Source organism: Hirundo rustica, chromosome 3 (assembly GCF_015227805.2).
Source record: "Hirundo rustica isolate bHirRus1 chromosome 3, bHirRus1.pri.v3, whole genome shotgun sequence".
NCBI classification, from domain to species: Eukaryota; Metazoa; Chordata; class Aves; order Passeriformes; family Hirundinidae; genus Hirundo; species Hirundo rustica.
In genome coordinates, this window is record NC_053452.1 from 57,665,591 (window position 1) to 57,690,246 (window position 24,656).

Here is a 24,656-nt window from a genome sequence, read left to right on the forward strand (position 1 = left end):
GTAAAGAAGAAAAAAAAAAAAATCTGATTGCAGATAAACTTGTCCCAAGCACTATCAGCAACCTTTGAATTAACAACAGCTTGTTTCCATTCTGATTCAGTGGTACAGGCATTCATGTGGTAACTATCACTGTAATATCTGAACAGACTCTAAAAGCACAGTAGCAAACATTACCAGCTCTCTCAAATAAGAGCCCGCACTTTGACTCCCTCCAGCACTGAATTTGTTTGCCTTAAGAATTGCAGAAAATGATCCAAGTAGGTTATGGAGACCAGAGGTTTCCTGAACCAGATGTTACCAGAGTAGAAGAAATGAGTTCTACATCTTGTTCTCATTCTCATTCTCAAGCAGGTTTTGGCCCAGAAGATGATCTTTCTTTGATATCTGACTGTGCTGTTCAAAGCAAAATCCTTGGCATGCACCTGCCTTTTTAATGCTTCAAGAGGCAAAACAATCAAATCTGAGGTTATTCACAGGTCTCTACAGCATTGAACATACCAAATCCTCTGCTGTTACTGGTTCTCCTTTCTGGTCATTAGCCACCACCATTTTCCCCAGTCTGTCTTTCATATCCTGAAGGCTGGTGGTAAGCGCCAGGATGGCCATAATCTCACTTGCAACAGCAATATCAAACTGAGCCTGTAAAGCAGAAATGAGAATCATGAACCAAATCAAAGTCAGCTGAAACACTCACAGGGGATCATCAGGAATAAACTCAGGAAAGATAAATTTCACACTGGAATTCAAACAAGTCATAAATGGTAACTTACAGCTTTTGAGATTACTCAAGACTAGAGTAACTTGTATGTGCAGACTGGGCAATGAGCTGCGGGAAAGCAGAACTGTGAAAAGGGACCTGGGGGTCCTGGTCCATGGCAAGTTGAACGCAAGTCAGCAGTGCCCTGGCAGCCAGGGGGGCCAACCCTGGGCCACCACCGGGGCAAGGGCTCTGCTCTGCACTGGGGCGGCCTCACCTCCACCGCTGGGGGCAGTTCTGGTGCCATGATACAAGAAAGACATAAAAATATTGGAAAGCATCCATAGAAGGGTGACAAAAATCGTGATGGACCTTGAGGGGATACCATATGAGGAGCAGCTGAGGTCACTTGGTCTGTTCAGCCTGGAGGAGACTGAGGGGAGACCTCACTGCAGTCTACAGTTTCCTTGTGAGGGGAAGAGGAGGGGCAGGCACTGATCTCTTCTCTTGTGACAGGACCCGAGAAAATGGCCTGAAGTTGTGTTGGGAGGTTTAGATTGGATATTAGAAAAAAGGTTCTTCGCCCAGAGGATGGCTGGGCACAGAGTCCCAGGGAAGTGATCACAGAATCAAGCCTCACAGAGTTCAAGAAGCATTTAGACAATGCTCTCAGGCACAGGGTATGACTCTTAGGGATGGTCCTGCACAGGGCCAGGAGTCAGACTTTGATACATCCCTTTCAACTCAGGATACTGTATGATTCTGTGAACTCCAAACTCCTTATATTCCCTCATTAATATTCGCCACTACAGTACATTTATTTGAGGACCAGTGTGGCAGACTGCTTAGCCCCTTAGCTCACATCATCCTTAGAGAAGCTCCCTGAAGGATCAAGAATATTTTTTCTGTGGCAGAAACAGAAGATCACCAGATGTCTTTTGAGCTCTACTGGCCTGAGCAAAGGAACACTACATTGTGGAGGGTTTTTTAATTTTTTTTTTTTTTTTTCTGTGATGATCTTCAACAGCTTTTTATTCTGGTTTCAAAAACATTCTTGTTACATTTGATCATTCTTTTTATACTTAAGATAAAATTTTAGAGTCTATGCTGTTAAGTCTTGTGCTTGACCTATGAAAACATAAAATATATTTCTGCCCTTTTTTTTTTAAATTAAATGAACAAATATGTAAGTCAAAAAGCACAAAGAACTATATGTGGCATCAGTTATATTGCTCTTGTAGAAACACGTGCATACTGTGCAGCATTTCAGCACAATGTAAATAATAGTTTTTACTTTTCTTTAAGGATATAAATTAGAAGTATTTGTACTAATTCTCTCTTAGTAAAACTCAGGCCACATGCTGTCAAACATAAACAGAGAAGAAAAGAAAAGCCACTAATGTATTATGTGATAGGAATGCAATGCTGGCAGCGATCAAGAACTGCAATTTCTTTAGTAATCTCTCCATCTCCAGCAATTAAAGTGTACATAAAGTTTAGTAACTAATATCCTACTGCTATCTATGTGGAAAAAAAAGCCCCCTTGTTTCTATCAGACCTCTGGCAGATGTATCCCATACTAATACCAAAGGAATCTGTTCAAATTGAGAGCTTTGTCTGTTTTTAAGAAGCATCCACATAGAACATACACCCTACCACTCTTGTGCATTTGCCTAGTACTTGAGGAGCTTCTGCCCTTTTTTAACCCGTGTTCCTGCTTTTAGTTTTTGAAAGCCCAGGGCAGCCCTATTCAGGCTGACCTCTATGTACCCACTTGTTTAGTCAAAACTTCTGAAGACACCTGAGCACTTTTCTGCTGTGGACATAGGCAGAGAGTCCTACATACCACGGAAAAGAAAAATAATTCTGTAACTGAGATTTTCAGCATCGAGATTCAAGTGAAATGGTGAAATTACAAAACAGATTTTCTGTATTCTTTGGAAGCAGGTCTATATGCAATGAACTTTGTTAACATTGTGATGACATGGATACCACTATCTTTTCTGAAATTGAGATTATCCTCAGTAAGTCATTGCAGCATATGTAAGACAAGAAATAAGCCTGAGAAATCTACATCCAATCCATAAGGAGAAATACTTCTAATTTATCAGAATGTTTATCGGAAGACGCCCCAAAAAAGTTTTCATCAAGTTTTCTATATAAACCCAAAAGGACAGGAAAAACAATCCTAGGTAGATGCTCAAAGAATGACATAAAATTTAATTGAAGAAACAGGCGTAAAAGATTGTAGTAGCAGGTGCTATTTTAACTCTAATAACCTTTATGCACCTATGAAGTGCTGACAGAAGTCTTAGCTGTAAAGTCAGTTTTCTATTGATGAAAGGATCCACCCACATGGATTCAATTGCAGGATCAAGGGCATCAGTCATGTAATACTCTTCAGAAACCACAGCATCCCTGTTCATTAAAATGCAGACTTTTGTGCCTGCTGTGCTCTGCCATTTTACACAGGTGTCATTGATTTTAAGAGTGCTAGAACATCACTCCAAATATTTATAAAATGCATCTGTTAACTATGAAGTCCTGTTTTCTCTGGATCTCCGGCTACGCTCTGAAATGAGTTTTCCTAACTGCTAACTCTATTTCTTGAGTCCCTAAGTCCATGTTAAAATATGAATGGATATGCATCAGTCCAACATCTCAATACTGAAAGCATTAATTTTATCTGAAAAAGTGCAGAAGCAACATTTGACAGCAATATTGTCAAGTACTACTCGATAATAAAATAAGCCACATTTAACTCAGCAGTACAATTACGGTGGTAAAACACTACACAATAAGGCTAGCAGAAGCCGGCTTAAAACTAATAATCATATTGAGTCAATGAAAAAAACATAAACATATGAAAAGGTTTCAAGTGCTGAAGGAGCTCATACCAAATATAATATTTTGTAGTCCCAGCCCATTATCAGAAATGACTATTAGCTAATATTGAATTTTCTGTGCGCTGCAGACAGAAAAATTCGTATTTTGTGCATTCAAAACCAAAATAAGTGAGCATTTCTACTGAAAGGCATCACTGTTTAGGGCAGAGGGGATGGAACTAGATGATCTTTAAGATCCCTTCCAACCCAAACAGCTCTGGGATTTTATGATTTCTCTTTGAAGTTCTTCTCTCCAATTTGGCTTTGCTTTATCTGCTGCAAAAATATAGCACTATGTTTTGGTCTCTTTATTTAGGCATATGTTAAAGAAAATGTTAAAGAAATGGTTAAGAAAAATTAAAGCTACAATTTCCAAAAGTGTGAAAGCCTTTTCTCTACCACAAGAGCTGTTCACATCAAAATAGTCAGGACTTCATGAATTTAGTGATCCAGAATGTCAGATTATGAGATCGTCATCAAATTAGGAGCAACTCCACATCACCACAATGAATTTATTCCTCCTGACGCTGCTGTTCCATGCTGCATTGTTTCAGAAATTCATTTACCTACATTACACCAGGAACATTTGTTCAAGTGGTGTTGGGAAAGTCTGGCTTTCAATGTAGCAGTAAATTCTTTAATAAGCTTCCACAATCTCTCATGCAGTAATGCAGGTTAGCTTTTCACACCACTGAAAAGTACACACATACTTATTTGCTGAGCTATCCCTTCAAGCCCACATAATAAAAGCAAGCACATGCTCCAAGTTCTTACAGTTCAGATTCCAAAGTTGAGATGCATGACAAGGAAATGAGAACTCTGAATAAAAAGCTTATTTTTTAAACAAAATTTAAAATAAAAATTAAATGTAATTTGAATTACATGTATCCTACATAAATTACAGAGATTAATAAAAAAATAAAAGTCACACAAATTAACTTTATGAGGGCATAAAGGCATCTCGTCATAGGACAATGCTAAGCCCCTGACACATGCAATTTTTTAAGTGCTTTTGACACATTGTAGAATATGCATTGGTTTCTATTTCTGAAAATTCAGATTCAGTTACTCATTAACACGATCAGTCTCACTGTAAGGTCGCTACACAACAGCAGCAGACGTCAATATCGCCATTCAAACTATGCTGAAAGAACTGCAGAAGCTCTCAGCCTCTAACGCAAAGTCTGTCCAGAATGTGATTGAGAACTGCCTTTACATACCTGACGGACAAATCCTTTCTCCAAATTTCCCTGCCCAACAGTTATTTTGCGCAGGAATCTGTCATTTGTGTCCACCACTGAAAGAAGGGAATCGCAAAAGCAAAACATGTTAACAAGGACTCGGGAACATGGGTTTTTCCAGACATACCTGTTGTTACACATACAAGATTCAACTGCTCCAACAGTGTAACCAGAGAGCCACACTTCTGCATCTCAGCACTGGCACTGACTTGGCTTGCTCCCTTCCAGTTGATACCATTTGATGACAGGTCAAAACAACTCAAATACAGTTTATTTGAACAGCACCTGAAGCTAACAAATTCTTAGTGTTCTAACATACAATTTAGTATTTTACCTACATGAGAAGAATCGATCTTAGTAGATACAAAGCACCAGATCTACTTCAAATCATCTGCTTCATCACTGACTTGTTAAGAATTGATTTTAAGACTGCATGATGTTGGTTACACTTGGCCAGTTCCTCTTTTAAAGAATGATTATGCTGTCAGATTGGTTCTTCCAGACAAGTACCTTTCACACGTATTCCGACAGAATAAAAAATAGATCGTCTTTTTCTTTTTCTTTCTCTATAGTCCTAGAAATGATTAAGTTTGCACCAACCCTAAAATAAAGGGTGCAAGGTACTCTTAGTAAGTTCAGCCTGTAGCTTGGCAATGAACTCAATCTTCTGGTAGATTTGAATCCTGTTCATTTGAAAGCGGAGAGTCCAGGAACCTCCAGAGAAGCTGTCAGTACTCAAGGTAAGTGAGTTCCTTCCACTTTTCCTGCTGCTTCTGAATATTTAAAAATTTTGTCTGTGCAGAAAAAGATGACATAATTACCCAAGAACAAAAAGGACTTTGAATGTTAATGTTCCACAACCCCAGTTCAGGATTGTAAGTGAGCTGGGAGAAAATCAAGATTTAAGTCACTTCTCCCCTCCTTGGACATTTCTCTTGGGGCTGTTGTAAATACCACACATACCTTCTTCCCTCTACTCCATCTTTAGGCCCCTTACTTCTTCAGGAATTCCATTTAAGGGATGGTGCAACACAGATCTGGCCAACTCATTGTGGTTTCTATATATACGCAGTCACACTTTAAAATACTGCACTACTGGCAGAAATTGCAGAACAGAGCCTGGTACATGGAAGCTGTAGCCTTGCACCAAGCTGTGGTACCATATGGCACTGTGAAGCCATATGGCAAGCTGATCTCTCCAGCAGAAACTTCTCCCTTCTCTTCCTCGGAAGCTCAGTCTCACAACACGGCTTAAGCAGACCTAAATGTCTTTCCCTCTATGCAGGCACTCCTGAGGGCAGGAACTTACCTTCCCACCAGCCTGGACAGCCAGTGAGCTGCTTTTCTATCTGGACTTTCCTTGTGAAATCATGTAACCTGCACACCCCTACCATGAAATTGTAACTGCTCCTGCAACTCCTGATCACCGAGATAAACTTAGTTTCTCACACTCACTCTCCAAGAAGATTCCAATGGCTGCACTAAGTAGTAATAAAATAAGAAATAACTGGTTTTGCCATGAATGCAGTTTTTCCTTCTCCAAATCTTCCCTCTTCCTCCACCCAAAGTAAACCTTTCACTAAGGTTTAGGTTCAAATAAGTGTTAGGTTTAATGTATCCACTTCCTTATCCTCTAGAGATGTAAACAGAATCTGACAATCAGGGAAAGAAGGGGAAAGCTTTCCCACTTTTCAGTATATTGTACATTTTCAAGTTAGTGTAAGCTGACAATGAACTGAAAGTTTGTGGTACTTCTATGGAAACAGGTCCTGACTAAAATAATTTTCAGAATATCTGATGGCTTAGCTCTTTTTCCCTACAAATTCCCTGGTATGTAACAAGCTTCATAGACATATGGACGACAGAAACAATTCTAAATAAAACATTCTCCAAATTATCTAAACCATTCCTAAACCCAGGGTTTTGTTGTTGTTTTGTTTTTTTTTTCTAAAATGTTTAAGGTATGTACATCATATAGATCTGTGTGGAATAAAAATTTCACTAACATTGTTTGAAATTAATTAAATAACTCCCTTGAGGTTAACAGCTGTTGAGCAATGTTGCCTCCTCCCAAACCCATGCTGATAAAAAAGAGGAGTCATATTACACTAAACATTTATATTACTCCTTTATCCTAATACAGGTCTCTTCCAGACACACTGTGTGACTAATAAAAAACACCTTATGCCACATCCCCAGAATTATCTTGAGAAAAATATCCCAAGTCTGAGACGACATGCACACAAAGGGCACAGTAAAGCAGGGCCAAGACTCCTCCCTTCTCTTTTTTCTAAGCGTCACAATACATTCCATTTAACAGCCATAACTTCAGTGTTTGAGAACTAAGAAAGAAAATAAAATCCAGTGGTATTTAGCTTAAAACTTTATGCAGCATTTATTTCCCTAAGGAAGAAAAAGATAGGTATAGAAATTGAGGTAAACACTGAAATTTGACCCAGCAATAGAGCTGGAAAAAGCAGAGGGGAGTTGTCTGCGGGTATCAGAGTGGATATCAGTTTTCTTGGCAACAGTACCACATCCTTCATATCTTTTTCCAAATGAAGCAAACAACACAAGAGACTTCAAAAATCAGAGAAACACATAATCCCTTTAGCCTATTAAGTCTCCTGAGCTACCCAGGCTGCTGGGCTTGGGAAGATGAGGGACCAAAATCAAGAAGAATAAATACAAATAATCTAGAACTATAACAGACACAGTTAAGAAAAGAATGGCTAAGATTTGCAAAATGCAGACTTACACGTGTCTGGAGTTAGGTATTACCTAATGTGAGAGTGACTGGGGATGTATCTAAACTGTCAAAGAAACCTATTTCTCAGAATTTTAGCAAAGTCTCTTGAGTTACTGCCAATACTTGACCAAATTTAAAGTAACATGCTGCACCTGCATTTGTTATGAACCCACACTTCCCACTTGCAAATTGGGGATTCTTGCTGTCAGAGCAGAAACAGCTCTAATTCTGGTAAAAATAAGCAAATTAGGAGATAAGTTATGATGAAATCCAAGATGAAGTGAGGCATTCTGACTACATACCTCTTTGCCATGTTATGGTTGATGGGTCAATGTCAAGGCGCACAAATTTGCTGATCTCCTCTTCCGTTAAAGTCTCAGGATGAGTCTTGTTTATTCCCAGCCTCTACACACAAGCAAGTTCAAGAAGTGCAATGAAATGGCTTATTTGTTTCAAATGGTGTAGCTACTCTGGCTTACCCAACACATAAAAGTGAAGCGTTTCAATCTCAGTAATCCTGTTTCGAGAAGAATGCAACTTGCACCCAGTGATTTCTTTACAACTAACATTTTGTTAGGTATAAGGAATCATTACATTGAGAATAATTCAGAGCAAAATTATTCAATTATATTGGAAATTATGATTCGTGTATTTGAATGTTATAAAGCCAAACTTTTATTTATTCAGTTGCAGCTCATGTGAAGAGAAAAATCCATTTCAAATACAGGGATAGTTGGTATGTCATGAATAAAGTGAACACTCCCTCTCTTTCCCTAACCTGCTATCTGTAACAGTGTAAACAAGAACAAACTGAAAATATCCCAAAATTCAAATGGAACAATCTCTGCCTTAGAGTCAAGCAGGTATCATCCTCATTTTAGTTTACTGACTTTTAACTGAGCAGCACAAAAGCTTAAAATGTTTTGAGAACTCTTTTTCCCCTGGCCAAAACAGAAGCTGGCACTACCTCTACCCTTCTTTCCACCCTCGAATTCCAAGCGTGCACCTGGCAGCTGTCCGTTGCCATCCGATGACTGAAACACGATCAGTCAGGACTCACAAGCCAACAACAAACATGGAACTTGCCACAGAAGAACTGGAGCTGTCCTTAAGGGTCATATTCGAGTGGTTCACATTCCCTTTCTCCTACACTAGTGGACTGTGTTCCTCTCTAGGTTTTCATCAGAATGGCACTCTCAAATCCAGACATGTTATTCATACATGAATTGCACAGGAAGCTCTTTTGAAAGCATTAAGGAAGCAAGATGGGATGCAAAAATATACTGAGCATACAAGTGTATCCCTTGAAGGAAGAACACTGTCAAACTGACACCAATAAAACCTCAGAAGTATATGCTATATTAAACTTTCAAAATCAGAAAATACTGCAAAACCAAAGAATGTGAGCTGTCAAATGTGACTATACCGTAATTGGAAAAGTATTTTAAAAACTCTGACTTTAATATTTCATCAGAAAAGACACAGCATTTAAAAACATTACTGGTTTATTTCAGGAGAAAAGAATAGCAAAACTGTTAGTTATAAAAATAATACCAGGCCCAGATCCTATTACTCCAAGGATGATGCTTTCAGAAAAAAGTCAAGACTTGATATATTCATGAGGGTTTATACAAACTCAGTCCCATACATCAAATAATTTTAAACAAGTTGTGCAAGAGAATACATTTCATGAGGAGACACCATAATTGAGGAGAGATTGAATTAACAACTTACTCTCAGACGGGCAAGCTGAATAGCAGAAAATCCTCTCACACCATTAACTACTGGAACCAGCCTATTATACAAAGACTAGAAAAACCACACAAGAAGTTGAAAGAAAAAGTTAAAAAAGCTAATGCTTTTTTAAAATTATTCCACCTAATTTCAGTAAGAATTTCCTAATTACATAGGTTGTGGTTAGAGACTTGAAAAACAATTCTGAGAAGGTGGCAGGCTTCTGAGCCATGTCTATGATTTAACAGTCCAAAATCCAACTGCCAGAAATTATTGGTTTTCTCTGTTTCACAAAAAAATACATATAAATTTTGAAACTGGGAACCCTTTAAAACTTCAACCAAGATCCAAAGTATTTAAACTACGATTATAATTTCCAAACTGTACATTTGTCCATTGTGTACAAATGTTCCAAGCAAAGGGTATATGATGATCCTGCTCAGTTTTAATACTGCAGACAGAAAGAAGCGGCTCCTTCTTCAATCTGCCTCCCCCTTAAAGTCCCAAGTTAAGATTTGTTTAAGGTCACAATATATTTAGCAGAGGGACAAGGTTCTAGTTTATTCTCCCCGTCACTCCTTCTTAAGGTACATCATACCCAACTACACATCAGAAATACAATTTGTAAGTTTAAAATGAGTCTTCAAATTACTGAAAAGAATAGGATTATAGGTAGGGAAAACAGGCTGTTTTACACTATTTAGTACAGTGAGAAATAGTTGTCAATGTTCTGGGCATGAGATCCATATCTAAAAGACTACCTTATGAAAGTTATTTGCCAGAAAAATATATTGCATAATGAAAATTTCCCAGCAGAACAAAAACTGGCTTCAGCAACAGTTACTGTTCACACGTGAAATGATAAAATTATAAACAACTTGTTTATCACTTTTCTCTGAAATGCAGTTAATTGAAAAACTGAAAATAAAAAATGTCATCTGGATAGGAGAAAATTATTCTCACCTTATCAGATTGAGTATTCTCATGCAAGATCCTAGCATCAATAGCAGCAGCCAGTAAATTATTTGCAGCAGTTATAGCATGAATATCTCCAGTCAAATGAAGATTGAACTAGAAGGGGGAAACGACAAGATTTTTTTTAAATAAGAAGATATTTAAATCAATTCACTAAGACAAATTAGCAGCACAAATCATGGCTATCTCCTTGAGACTGCAGCTCTGATTAGTCAGCTGTCAGGGTAGGCTAAAGATTTCCAGGTGAAAATATGTATGGGGGCCATATGAAGGACTTGTTTTCATCTGAGTACATGGTAAACTACTCTAAGTGTAGCCAAACAAAGCCAAGAACATCTTCATTCTTTGCTAAATGATTCAAGAATAGGAAGCCAAGAGCTACAGTTCCACATCATCAATACTGAATCAGTTTAGTGTTACTAACTACTAACTGACCAGGAGCAGAGGTGTGGATTACTGCTGAATCTGCCCCAGAGCACAGCACGCATCCCGGCTTTGGGGCCATATGCCAGCTTTCTGTTGGCTGCAGAAGGACAGCCGCTAACCTCACAGGCATGAACTCTGCTGGTACCAAGCTTGACAAAACTCTGAAATGAGCATCTTAAATGAAGACTTGTGTTACACAGGTACTGTATTTTTTATGTGTCTAAGGTCAGTTTTAATGGCACTTCATGGCTGACAATAGAATTGTGCTTGGATGAGCTGTGCATGGTCAAGGTGGTTCCTCACCAGTTCTGGCCATAGAGAGGTTTTGCTGAGCTCTAAATTAAGACTCTTGGTGTGAAACTGCTACACATTTCCAAACAATCACTGTGCATATCACAGATTCATTAAGGTTGGAAAAAACCTCCAAGATCATCAAGTCCAATCTTCAAATGAATACCATCATGCCCATTAAGCCAAATCACAGACTGCAAGTTGAGGCTGTCTCACCTCCTCCATGGGGATCACTTGAGCGTATCCACCTCCGGCTGCTCCACCTGCACAGGGAAGCACATGGTCACATCAGTTTTGGAAAAAACCCAACCATCTTTACACACACAAAGTGAAACATACAGCAATGATGACACATTTTTGGCATTTTGATTTCTATTACGAGATCAGTGATGCATCCAAATAAGCATGATTTCCTTAATCTTGCTGGCTTTTTTTCTTTTTTTCAGCAGGTAGTAAAAAAAGGAATTCGTGCTCTGAAATGAAAGCCTACATGTAATGGGTGGTTCAGGCTCTGGCTATGTAAGGGTACCCTCTGCTCCTGCCCAGATGTAGGACACAGTCATGCACATGCAGCTGCGGGGTGAAATGACATAGCAGTCACAAGCAAGCACTGCTGAATGAAACCCTCACACCCTCGCCTGATCACTCCTTCCTCTCTATATCTCTCATGGTACAGGCAAAGAAATTTGCTGTTGCCTATGCACAAGTTGAGAGGAGGGATTAAAGCACTCACACGCACCAGTCTTAGCTGAGAAGCACCAGGAGCCTTCCAGCTGAAACCAAACTTGTTAACTTCAGCAAAGCAAAGCAGAGCAGATGGGGAGTGCTTGCCCCATTAGGCATCAATTTCAGCTGAGAAATGGCAAGAAAAAGATTGCATTACTTCCTATCAGCATTGAAAATGGGCTTGGAATCTGACTGAGTCTTACCTGCCCTCAGGCTCTTACAGGGTTTTTAGGCAAAAAGGCAGCAGCCCACGATTAGAGGGAACGGCTCATGAGAACAGACAAAAGAGGTCCAGACCTAGCCAAATGTGTGCTGCTGACACAGCTGAACCACAACTCCTAAATTCCTTGTATTGCTTGGAAATATCCAATGTGGACCCTTAGTCAAGGAATAATTAGACAGTAATATTTAGAAATGTATTTAAAGAGTCTCCAGGTAGAGGGGTGGCTAGAAGGGTGGGTACTCACACGAAATTCCTCATGGCTAATTACATCCCTCTGCCTTTCATTATGTTTAGGCTTTATCTGCATTATCAACACATGTTAAGTGCAGGAACGTAGGTATGAACCTTGCACAGGAAGTTGTGTGCAAGAAACCTTAATCTATTAGTTACATATGTATTTAAAAATTGAATATGCTACTACTGGGACAATCCACTGACTGAAGCAGTTAAGAAATTTAAAAAGAAGAATTAAATAAAAAAGGGGAAAAAAACTAGTATTTCCTTTTAATCTGAAAGAGGTCATAGGTTCTGCAAATATTATGTACCTTTCACTCCAAAAGTAGGTCCTTGAGAAGGTTGTCTCAGACAAGCAAAGGAATTAATGTTAAGGTGTGCAGTAAGCGCCTGAACAAGACCAAGTGTGACTGTGCTTTTCCCCTCTCCTAGGGGTGTAGGGGTTATTCTAGTAAAACAAGAAAAAAGATTAATCAAATTCTCTGCTGATGTCAGCCTGGCTAAGGATATCAGAACTTAGAACTTTTGATTTCAATGAAGAATATTTGTACAGCAAATTTCAATAAGATTACTTTATCTTCAGAAAAATACTGCCACGATGTTAGCCCCCAGCTCAAGCTGGAACGCTAATATACATGTGTCTTCTATTTAAGCAATTTACTATGATAGCAGAAAAAGAGAAGATTATTTTGGCAAAAGTTCTAAAAAGAATATATTGAATTTAGACATTTTTATTACAGCACAAAAGTCTCACTAGTTTCATTAACAAACCATCCATCACGATACTCTAAGCATGTATTAATATTTTTCTGCAGTAACACATGAGATCTTTTATTCCCACTGCTCTTTGAATGAAATAATAGAATATTCTATGTTAAATAACCAACACTTTCGCTTTAGAACTCAACTATGCCTCTCAGCTTCCATATCACCAAAACTCTCGACAATGACAGATCAACTGCTTTATAACTAAAACAGGACACAAAATTCACTATATATGTGAATATATATATTCACACTATATGAATATACATACATTCATATAGTGTGAATTCACTATAATTCAAAATTCATGTTCAATTGAACATGATTTATCGTGCATTTTTGTTTCAGAGATTTAAGGGCAATAGGGGACAATGACAATCATAGTCCATACAAAAGCGCAAAAGCCTCACGCTATGGCTCCCGTATTTAGACCATGACTGAAACAGGACAGAATTTTAAAAACACCTCCAAACTCGAACCAGAGAATCTAACCTCCAGTCTACTCTACTCCTCTAGAGTCCCTAGAGGAGACTCTATTCTTGCCCCTTTAATAAAGGGACAATGACAGCTGATTTTGCAAGAAGAAAACTTCATCAGCCTTCAGTGAATGAGAGACATCTCAGTTTAAATAATCACCTCCCTACTTTCACCATCAGCACATTTTTTTGTGATCCATGTTAAAAGTGTGTGTGGGGGTGCTAGGGTTTTTCTTCTCTTTCTGCTTTTCTTTCTTGCAGTATGAACACATCTCATGGCTCCAAAACGCACTTCAATGATTCTTTTGAGGCACAGCATTTCTTTTTCTGATTGGCAAAAGAAGAAAGCCCCCATACCACTCTCACACAAATCTTCTTTTTTGGCAAAGTGTAACCATTCCTATCTTTGGTGCCTTTTCTACTTGCAGAGAAGTACTTTAGTGAAGCTGATGTTAAGAACCGATGTTCATTCCCAAGGAAATACATCCATGCACATAGATCCTAGTCAAAGGGGAATCCTTATCCTGTGACCTCTTCAAAATTTGAGCTCAAACAACGAGCTCTAATTAGAAACATTTCCTTCCCTAACTAGTAATTTTTCCAAGATATTGCTATCTTCAGACCACAATTCAAATGACACAAAAACATTAGTGTAATTGTAAGAATCAGATTAGTTCAGTCAGTTCACAGACTGGCAAAAGCACTTCTTCGTCCCACAAAAGAAAATAGATGAAAAACATTAACTTTTCACAAATCTTTTACAGCATCATCAGAACCTTGGCTTTTACTTTAAAAAAGTTGCCCTGGATAGATATGTCTGGAAAAATTTGGGCAGTCTGGAAGCAAGTCAAATTAACATCTTTAAATTATTCTAGCAAAAACAAAAAAACAAACCAAAAACCAAAAGCTACAGTTCAGAAAAGTAGTCTTTTAACTAAAATTTCAGTGAAATCAATGGGGTTAGGCACGTCTATAAGAGATTCCCTGAATTCTTTGCTCTAAATTACTCCTATGTGACCATGGGCCACTTACTTGGATTTTAGCAATTTTCTCCCACATTTTAAAATACTGTGTTCACCAACCATCACATTCTAAAACATCATCAATAACTTACTATTCAGACTATTTAATCATCCTAGAATGGCACTTCTTTGAAAAAGGAATTCACAGAATTCTAGCAAAGTATCTATGTGGAGCCAAAAAAAAAAAAAAAAAAAAAAAAGATGGGAGACTTAGAGCATATCCTTTATCTACTCTCAAAAGCAGTTCTGGTCCCTGTAGTTTTTTAATCCATACTAGGCCTTCTTATTTCCTTCTGAACTACTGCAAGAGCACAGACACTACTCCATTTCTTTTACTTTCAAGTTTGCAGTTCCTAGAAGAAAGGATACTTTTAATCTCTACATTGTCAGGACAGGGAGCACTCAGGGTTTTACATTGCCACAAGGATAGATTCCTTTTTTCTCACCACTCTTTTTCTCACCTCCTTTTTGTCCCAGGATCCTTACTTTTGTACAAATGTGTTTCTTTTAGAGCACCACAGCCAGGTTAACTCACTTTTACTACCAGTTTCACCTTCTGACTACTTTTCTAACACTGGTTTCCCCAAACCCATTCAAATAATTCTTAGCATGGTTTCTCTTTACCCCTTGTTCTCCTACTATCTCATTCACTTTTGTCTATTGCCCTAATCTCATTTACTTGATCCTCTTATTCCTGTGCATTAAAAACAGTTTTAAGGAATATATCAGTAATCCTGAGGCATTACTGCATTCAAAGACTTAACAAGGTACAGCTCTTGAAGCTACCAATTATTCAAAAGTAATAACAACAAAACAAAAAGAAAAAACAATAATGAAACACCCAAAAGGAAAGCATTCTACTGTGACTCTCCACATCTAAAATTGTTTACTGGAAGTTACCAGTAAAGAACTTTCCACAGACCCAAAACCTCAGTGCATACAATGGCTGCACTAACAGAAAAAAGTGCATTTGCAGGGCATCCTGTTGGTGGCTACCTCTATTCTTGAGCATCAGACACATGAGGTTCACACTCCAGAGAATTCAGAGACACCACCCCTTGTTATTTACTTGGTTCAGCTCAAAACGTGGCAGGTGGCTGGTCTGACACGCACAGCCACGACTCTACAACTCTTATGAAACCAGCAAAACCAAAGATGCAGCCGCCTATCCAGCAAAGGAAAGGAAACTGCAATTGACAAATGCAGAACCAGAATGCAGGTTGGTAGCATAAAGAACAATATCTGTCTGTCACAGAAGAAAGCAACACACAGTCAAGTGTCACGTTACTAAAATGCTCTGGTAACTCGACTGGCCTATCTTAAAATGACTATGTAACATGAACTAGAAAGCACTGGGAGTTTTCTATGAGATAGACCTTTTTCCAGAAAGCAAAGAGAGAACACACCACTGCTCACTGATTAAACTGGCAGGAAATCTAAAGAGCTAAACAGTTCGTTATTGGTTTCAGCAGTTACCAAAATCTCAGCTTTAAACATTAGTTAAAAGAAAAGAAAAGAAAAGAAAGAAAAAAAAAAAAAAAAAAAAAAAAAAAAAAAAAAGAGGCACCTGAAATGAAAATTCTATTCCACTAATTTTCCTTCGAAAGCTTATTTTAAATATCTTCACTTTTGTACCTGCTCTACTTTGATTGGGTTTTACAAATAAAATAATCCACTTAAGCTGTTTTGTGGACACTGAGCTGTTTTTGCTGGCTACACTACTGAGCCTACACTCCTGCAGCTTAGGTCACTTGCTCACATGGATATAAAATTACAACTGCGAATGGCTAACTTCAGCTCAATTGTGCAATGCTGTGATTTAACCTTATGCAAATTGAGGGAAAACCTCCTTTAAAATGCAATGAATTTTAATGAACTTCAAGAGACTTTAACAGCCATTTGCATTATTCTTCAAATTTCTTTAGTATGTTTTCAATCAAAACACAGAAATCCCACAATAATTTTCTGCCTTAAACTTTGCCACCTACCAAGCAGTCATCAGCTCCTTGGCAAAGTAAGTTTTCCATACCATTGGAAAGCCTTCTCTCTTTATGTATATCAAAACAAAGATAAGAATACGCAGACTTTTTGTTTGTTTGTTATACATCACGTTAGCTTACAGCAGAGCTGTTTCTGTGGGAAAGCTACATGAGGTCTCCCAAAGAGAAAATAAACAAACAGGGAGACATACACTGCACCAGCTGTAACCTCCTCACAGCTACACCAGCCACTGTGACTCCAACAAGAACTTTATTGAATGTGTGACAATTCTCTTCCAAATCTCCTACGTTCAACTCATAGGTATCAGCAGATTCAAATGTTTTAATGAGTCCATAATTCCTGTGATCCACATGGAAACCTGTGAAGCCAGGCTACAGAGGCCATGGGCAACTGAGTTCCCACCTAGGTACATGTGTAATGACATGAGCAATACATGACAACTGTCTCAACTATGACTTTACTTTGGACTGTCAGAAAATTCAGGGCATCAAGACAGGGGTATTTTCCCCTCTTATCCTTCCCTGTATCTTGCCTCTAACTTTTGTTTTGCTTTTTGCTTAGCTTTTAAGCACCTAGCAGCCCAAGAGACACAGTAAAAAGAAATACAATCCATTTTTGTTTTCCTCCATTTTTAACTTACTAAAAAGGTAGCTCATCACAGAACAATCTATTAATGTTAGGAGAAAAGTACTGATTTCAAATTTCCAGTATTCAAAAGCCAACACACTTCTTGTTAAAAGCACCATTGTATTTCATAATTTTCCCACTTTTTATTCTTCCTCATCTTGCATTTTTGAAGTGAACAAGTTTCCAGAGTTATTCACTAAAAGCCACAGCACTGGAGCATTTAGAAACAAGATGCTGAAACATACACACACATAGACATCTATTCTAACAAACTGCAGCTGTAATTTCATGTTGTGTCTGTGAATATGCCATCTACATGCTTGAATGCATGATTAGGTTACCCTGGACCCTAAACTTAGCTCCTAGGTCAAGCACAAGCTACACTCACTTTCAAGCTCTCAGCTGGCAATGAGTGGAGGCAGTTCGAGTTAACAGATCCTGCAACGTATTATTTAGCGCCCTAAATTCCTGTTTACAGGCAGCTGATGCCCAAGAACCAATTACTCCATGATAACTTGTGGCTCTGCCCCCACAGTGTCTTAACACAAGCCCCATAGCAAGTCAAACAGACAAAAGAAACACAGACACAGAAAATAAAAAAGCAAGAATGAAAAGGGAGGAGGGAAAAAAAAAAAAAAAAAAAAAGAAGAATGCTCTCCATACAGAAGTAAATGGAAATTATGAAGAAATAAAGTCCTCATCCCATTTTCGGGTATCATGATCTGTTAATCAAACTGCAGTGTTTCAGCATACAAAGTTTACATTGAATGAGACACTTAGCCATATTTGTTTGCATTTAGAAAGAACAAAAAAGACTTTGCAGTTAGCAACTTTTAAAAGAGGTACGAATACAACTATCCTCAGAGATAAAAAGGTACATTTCAGTTGCACTGTGCTGTTCAGAACAAGAAGTTTGGTCTTTAGTATACCAGGAATAAACTAGACGTGCATTTGCAGCAAATATTTATAAATTCCTAGACTTTGTGAAACATTTAAATTTGAATGTGCAGTTAAAGGTACAAATGCTGCTGGCTGCATCATGGATGGAAGTTGGAGGTTTTTGCAGTTTCTTGAATACACACATATACATACACTTTACACTCTTTTCACACATGATAAGTTCCCATCATACATTACAAATATTTCCACCAGAACAGTAAGTATAAGCATATCTCTTAAATGTTTCCTCTGAAGCACTGAAAATTTATTCTGAAGACCTATACTGCATCATTCTAAAAGAATTTTTAAATATCTTTGATTATTGTGAACAAACATAATCCAAATGGCAGGTTCTGGTTGACCTTGCCTTGGCAAGGGAGAGAATGAAGGCAAATGAGGGTACTATTTCACTCCCCAATTTCCACACTTCAGTGATACTTGATTTTCATTGCATTGAACATTTCCCCATCAGACAGAGTTCTCTGCTTTTCTTAAAATCATTGTCATCTGCTACAGCCATTTCAGCAAAGGAGAGCAGCTGAGAGCATATAAACACACATTATATGTATATTTTATATGTACTATATTTCAAAATCAGGCTTTGAACTCTCTCAGAAGAGAATGTTCCCACTATTGTAGCACCTTCCCCAGGCACTCCTCTCGCAGCAGATGCGGCTTTAACCCCTAACTCCACAAGATACAATGACTTCAGAGATGTTACAAATAGCAACACACTGCATCATCAGGTTAGGTAGGTACCAAACCCAGCAGTTTGCTTCTGAAACACCATTCTGTATTGGTACATTTTTATGTAAACTTAAAAGAGGATACATTTTTCTACTTTTTGCCAGCTTTTTATCTTGCTGATCAAAACTTCTGCATTTCTTGCACATGTAAATGCACTTCTTTCTGTGACAACTGCTTGAGATACCCTCTTTGAAGGAGAACGGGAGACAAAGCAGTGTGAAGAAATGTAAGCCCTGTTGCATGCAGTCTGGCACAACTAAAATCCACCTGAATGGGGCTTTGCAACTTGCTATCTTTGCACCTCCAGATATCTACAAATAACCTCTTCCTCTGTGAGACCTTTGTTGCTGGGAAGGTCTAGATTGGTGCGCAGCATGGTGACCATCTGATGCTGTTGCCATCACAAGCATGAAACTACATGGCATCAACTTCCTTCAAATTCAGTCAAATGCCGAACCTGTTTTTCTTTCTCCAATGCCACAAAAAAACCCCCAACCGAAATAAAACTCTGCCAAAGGAAACCAAGCTCAACCAGCTATTATTTACTCCTCTTAACTACTCCAGCATCTTCCAGGTATATCTTCAATGCTTGACTTCTATCACATAGCTTTGAGGAAAGCTTCATATCTTGCCTGCCTCACTTTTTTGACATCGAGTCTCTGAGTCCACAACAGCTCCATCCCAAGACGGTGCCAGAAATCCAGGTTGTTCCCAGAGGAAGGCAGCAAAGCACACAGTTTGAGAAACACTAGCCAAGGTGAGGCTAGTAGATTGAGGCAGTTAACAACAGCCTTCTCCTTCGGGATCAGCCAAAACCCCATTTTAAACCTCAGTGCTTTTACTTAAAAGGAAGCAACCGAAAAAGAACACGCTGCAATTTAAATATTAATGAAAACCTTCACGTGTTTGCTCACAAGTAGAAGTTTCCACTTAGTAAACAAGGTAAATGAAAAGCTTGTGACACCGAATGCAAGAAAAACCTGAAGCTCTTTAGAAGAGAAGTGCATAATTCCTGCTGAGCATTGCATTTGCTGTAATCGTGGGAAAAGCAAGCAGGATAAGCCTGCCTGGAGACATGTCTACATTTCAGAGAAAAAACATGTCTTTTTAAACTTTGTAATCTGTTCTCCAATAAAAAAAGTATTTATTGTTAATATCAACAGATTAGCATGTAGCTTCTGTTAAAGTTTGTTTATAAGCAGCCACAATACAAGCAGCCTTAAATATCCAAGTTAAACATTTAAAATTCTGATAAAACAGTAAGTGAAACTCCTCTCACCAACATTTCACAGACTCATAGAACAAACTACCTTTTATAAAATATACTTTATTTCAGTAATAAGTTTGGAAGAAAAGCTGTGTTACTTCAAAAAAGTTCAAAACCTGCTCACTTTCAGAAGAGAGAGACATACAGATGAAAACATTCAAGATTCTTATTTGTGCAGAGTATAAAAAAGATGTAAGTTGCATGTTTATATGAATAAGAGTGGGAACAGCCGACACTAATGACATTACATAGCATTCTTACCCAGCAACTAGAACATATTTTCCATCTGGTTGATCCTTTAACCTTTCCAGCAGGGACAAACGTACTTTGGCTTTGGTTTGGCCATAGATCTCAATTTCATCTGTAAGCAATCCTATCTCCTTGGCAAGTACATCAACAGCTTTTGGAGTCTGTGCTCGGGAAATCTCAATATCACTGGAAAAGAAAACAAATAAGGGCCAGGAGATTTCTCTCGGCTTAGGTGGTCGACGACAGAGCACAAAACAACAGCAAATAATCCAACAATGGAGTAATTGTATTTTTCAACTCTCTCTCACATTTTATTAACCAAACCTAAATATTAACTAACACCTAATATAACATTGAAAATCACGTACAGTGTTTGTTAATTGTTACAATTTCACAGAGAGGTCTCGTTTAATCAGATTCCAAATATTACGTAATGCTTTCATATCAAGCTAGAAACGTGTCTGCTGGATACTGAAGCATGTCCCACTGGAATGGATGTTTCTGGGTTTGTTTTTCCCTTTTGTTCTCCTCCCTTACAGCATATTTCAGCACATACAATTTACTAAAAAGTGCATGCATTCCTTGGCCAACAGTCACACAAACACATTCGCTAAACCCAAGGCTTGCGCATGCAGCGCCTTTCATCCGAGGGCAGCGCCAACAACGCTTTCCCCCCATGAGGGCACCAAAGGAAACAAAGCACTTGAAGACCAATTCACGCCCTTCTAAAACACAGCTAAACTAAGAATGGCCACAGAGTGTGAGTCTAAAGCACAGGGCTCAGCCAAGACATCCAGTGAGCTTACGGACTACCTCCAGCAAGGGTGAGCAGCAGCTGAGGCAAGCACATACTCCCTGAGGGGATGTGGCTGTAGGGGACACTACTGTATCTACAATTCCTGACCTGGACAACCTGAGGTCTTTGGATTTAATACTCCATCATGGATTTTTCATTTGTGAGCTTGACCTAGTTGCCTATTATGTCCACATAAGCATGTAGCAGCTGTAAGCTCCTGCAGCATGGAAGCCCAGGGGCTGGCACACAGGATGTGAAGAGCTGTCTCCTTGGCTTTGAATTGCTCACATTACCACAAAAACAACTTTAAAAATTACTTTCAGCCTGACCATGCTAAATCTCTTCTTGTAGTTTCAATTGATCACAGTATTTTAAAGATAGAATCTGGCAATGGCATGAAAGCTCATGCTCAAGCTGAACTTTCAAACATCCTCCAAGACCTTAAACATCCACCAGTGAACATAAAACTACTACCAGATCTCAGCTCTGTGCACAGACTTCGGCCATTCTGCATCCACCAGCAAATGATCAGCCTGTGCCAACTTAATTGCTTGCAATTCTTTGAGAAAATCTTAAGCTGGCTCCATTAACCATTTATAGTCATTAAGTATCCCCCTTTTGCACCCTGCAGCAGCTAAGTGTCACCCAGAAACCATCCACCCAAATAATGACATAATTCAGTACTACATGACAAGGAGTTACTCAATCACTAACTTGAACCTGCTTTCTTTCAAAAACATTCTAAGAATATCCTCTTTCATAGAAGGATAGATATACCTTTGGCTTCTTATGTGTGACTTCAAACACAACTAGCCATAAAAATTTAATGAGAACACAAGATGGAGTGGCGTACAAACATCACATGGCAAAGACCATCTGAAGTTTTCACTCAGAACTTACTGTATATAAACAATTGAAGTCCCAAAAAATTCTTGCTAAGTTGATGGTAGTGCGGTACCTTAAAGATCTAAGAAAGGAAAATTTTCAGGGTGACTATTCTCTTATTAAACTAATTGATGCATTTAGCAAAAGGAGAAAGATGTAGACTAAAATGACAAAGTTAATTTGCGTATTTTTTCCTCCTACTAAATATATTTTCCTAAAACACAGGAAATGAGAGGTTTGGTTATACCTGGACTTTAGAAGTCTGTATTTGTAGCTGACTCTTTTAGTCTGACAATATATTTTCTGTATTGGAAATACCAGAATTATTCAATATGTTATGTTATTCAGTATAGCAGGAGATGTGCAAAACTGCATGATTGAAAACTGCTAAGCAAGAAGTCCATCACTGACAATGCTAAGTGATACTTTATGAAACGCAAAAAAAATTTAAAAGATGGAGGAAGGCTCTACATCTACCCACCTGACTTTTTTTTTAACTGCATACTGTAAGAACATTTTCCATTCAATTTCCAATATATTTGGAAATACTTCAACCCAGATCTCACAGAATTCAAAAAAGCAGATGTTCTTAGTTTTAGTGCTTAAGCAGCTTTGACTCAATTTCAATGAAAACTCCATCTGTTTCCACACAACATGGTGTATTACTGTAAGCTTACATTTTATTATAGGATGCTTTCCATCTGAAATTTCTTTACATTTAAAAGAAAAAAGACAAAGCTATAGAGTTAGCAGATAAGGGCAAGTCCTATTACTAATTATAATATATATACTATACATATTATATTATGGTGTGTATATATATGCACCATTATTTATTAATTATGTAATTATTTATGTAGTAAATACACAATGTCATAGAGAGGGTTGGGAATACCTTTTATGAAAGTTTTTTTTTTTACTATCACACTCATGACACTGCATACTTTAACTTTTAATTGTATTATTTAAGGATATTTTTTAGGCTTCAATTCTAGAAATGTTACATGCTTGCCCAGAAAAAACTCAAGCATTTCTGCCCCCTTGTGCCCCTGGTTATAAGAGAAAACTCATTCTTTTGGCACCTCTGGTTTAAATTTGTGACCATTCCCATTAAACTGTTGTAAGAGACAGTGAAAAGTAAATTTAAATGCTTAGAAAATACAACATCTTGTAACAGCTTTCCAAAAAGACACCAGTAGGAATCAGAATTACAGAATCACAGAGTGGTTGAGGTTGGTTGACTTCTGGAAGTCACCTGGTCCAACCCCCCTGCTCACGCAGGGGCTTGTAGAGCTAGTTAGTTGCCTGTGTCCAGGTGGCTTCTGAATATTTCTTAGGATGGACACTCCACAATCACCCTGCACAATCTGTCAAAGTTCGGTCACCTTCCCAGTGAAGGAGTATTTCCTGATGTTCAAATGAAGCTTCCCTGGTTTCAGTTTATGATCACTGCCTATGGTTTTGTCACTGGGCTCCACTGAAAAGAGCCTGCCTTGTCCCTCTTTGTATTATTTTGCATTGTATTTAGACACATTGATAAGATCCTCCTATCCTCCAGAATATGCAGTTCCAACTCTCCCTGACTTTCTTCTGGTGTGAGGCTCCTTCAGCATCTGCAGAAGCAGGCATATTAATAAGCACAAAAAAATGTTGACGTTTTCCTCACTTTCAAGCCATTGGTTCCTCTCTGTGTCACCCAACACAACCAAGACACAGCAAAGCACTTTGGCACAGTAAAGAGCTCCGGCTGCTTTAAGTGTCAGAGATGTCAGCAATCGTGCCAAGGCAGACCTGAAATCCCCAAGGCCCAGACAGGGGCCTTGGGAAGTGAATGACAGGAACTGATTGAAAAGATTTTGGCTATGAGAATAAATATGCTTCCTGCTTTTCACACCCACACAGGAATTTAAAAGTCTAATGCAGAAGAAAGTACTTCTACTGAGGGAAGAAAATAAATACAAACTCAAATGCCATTGAAATTACTGAGCCTTAACTAAACACCTTCCTACATCAGGGTTTAGCCATTAGGAACTTCTCATCTTTTGTATTTCTGTTGGTGTTGCACAAGGCTTCTCCTCTCTTTGTCAATGAAACCTTCCAGCTTTAGATCTTCATTAAATAAAGCTTGGCTCCAATGCTTATTATCAAAGTAAAAATTGATAGCAAACAGAAGCACACAGTCACAATGAAGCATGCAAGAGAATGGCACAACATATAGTCCACATAAGATTGAAAATCAATTAGAAGGTTGTCACACTTGTTACTCTTTTTTAAAATATTTTTCATTCTGTTTTCATTAATAGCACTTATTACCTGGGCACTGGGGAGAGGGGTTGCAGTTTCAAGCAGTGGAGGTCCCATTTCCTGTACTGCTGGGACTTGATCCATCGCTCCATGTTTTTTACCATGTTCTGGTTTTAAACAAGAAAACCGGACACAACAGCTGCATCATAAATGCTGAATGCTAACTTCAAACAATCTCTAGAGTATGTTGTAATAACTTCTATGGCAAAGGCTAACAAAAACCACCCAAACTTAAAAATTTTCCCATTTCATGGTTTTAGGACAAAGTAAGAGTCACTTTTCTATTGTTTGACCACATTTCAAAAAGAAACAACTCCATTAACACATAAGTGGCAGAGAAGAGTCTCTAATTAGGCAGTTGGAGATTTTATTCTGGTAAGATGGAGAATTCTTATTC

At 38.3% G+C, this 24,656-nt stretch overlaps 1 protein-coding gene across 2 annotated transcripts in view; it reads right to left on the bottom strand.

The window, feature by feature from the left end:
• The window catches only part of MTHFD1L (methylenetetrahydrofolate dehydrogenase (NADP+ dependent) 1 like), a 145,781-nt gene that overhangs the window by 101,282 nt on the left and 19,843 nt on the right, over window positions 1–24,656 (bottom strand). The window contains exons 9-17 of one of the 2 annotated variants that reach the window (XM_040059706.2): window positions 24,269–24,366; window positions 20,287–20,460; window positions 12,493–12,629; window positions 11,215–11,261; window positions 10,270–10,377; window positions 9,307–9,381; window positions 7,875–7,977; window positions 4,803–4,879; window positions 499–639 (exon numbers count right to left, since the gene is read on the bottom strand). In XM_040059706.2, the coding sequence (XP_039915640.1) occupies window positions 499–639; window positions 4,803–4,879; window positions 7,875–7,977; window positions 9,307–9,381; window positions 10,270–10,377; window positions 11,215–11,261; window positions 12,493–12,629; window positions 20,287–20,460; window positions 24,269–24,366 (960 nt within the window). Of the gene's footprint in view, window positions 1–498; window positions 640–4,802; window positions 4,880–7,874; window positions 7,978–9,306; window positions 9,382–10,269; window positions 10,378–11,214; window positions 11,262–11,737; window positions 11,836–12,492; window positions 12,630–20,286; window positions 20,461–24,268; window positions 24,367–24,656 lie in introns of those variants that run through there. The other variant, XM_040059707.2, reaches the window with a different exon arrangement.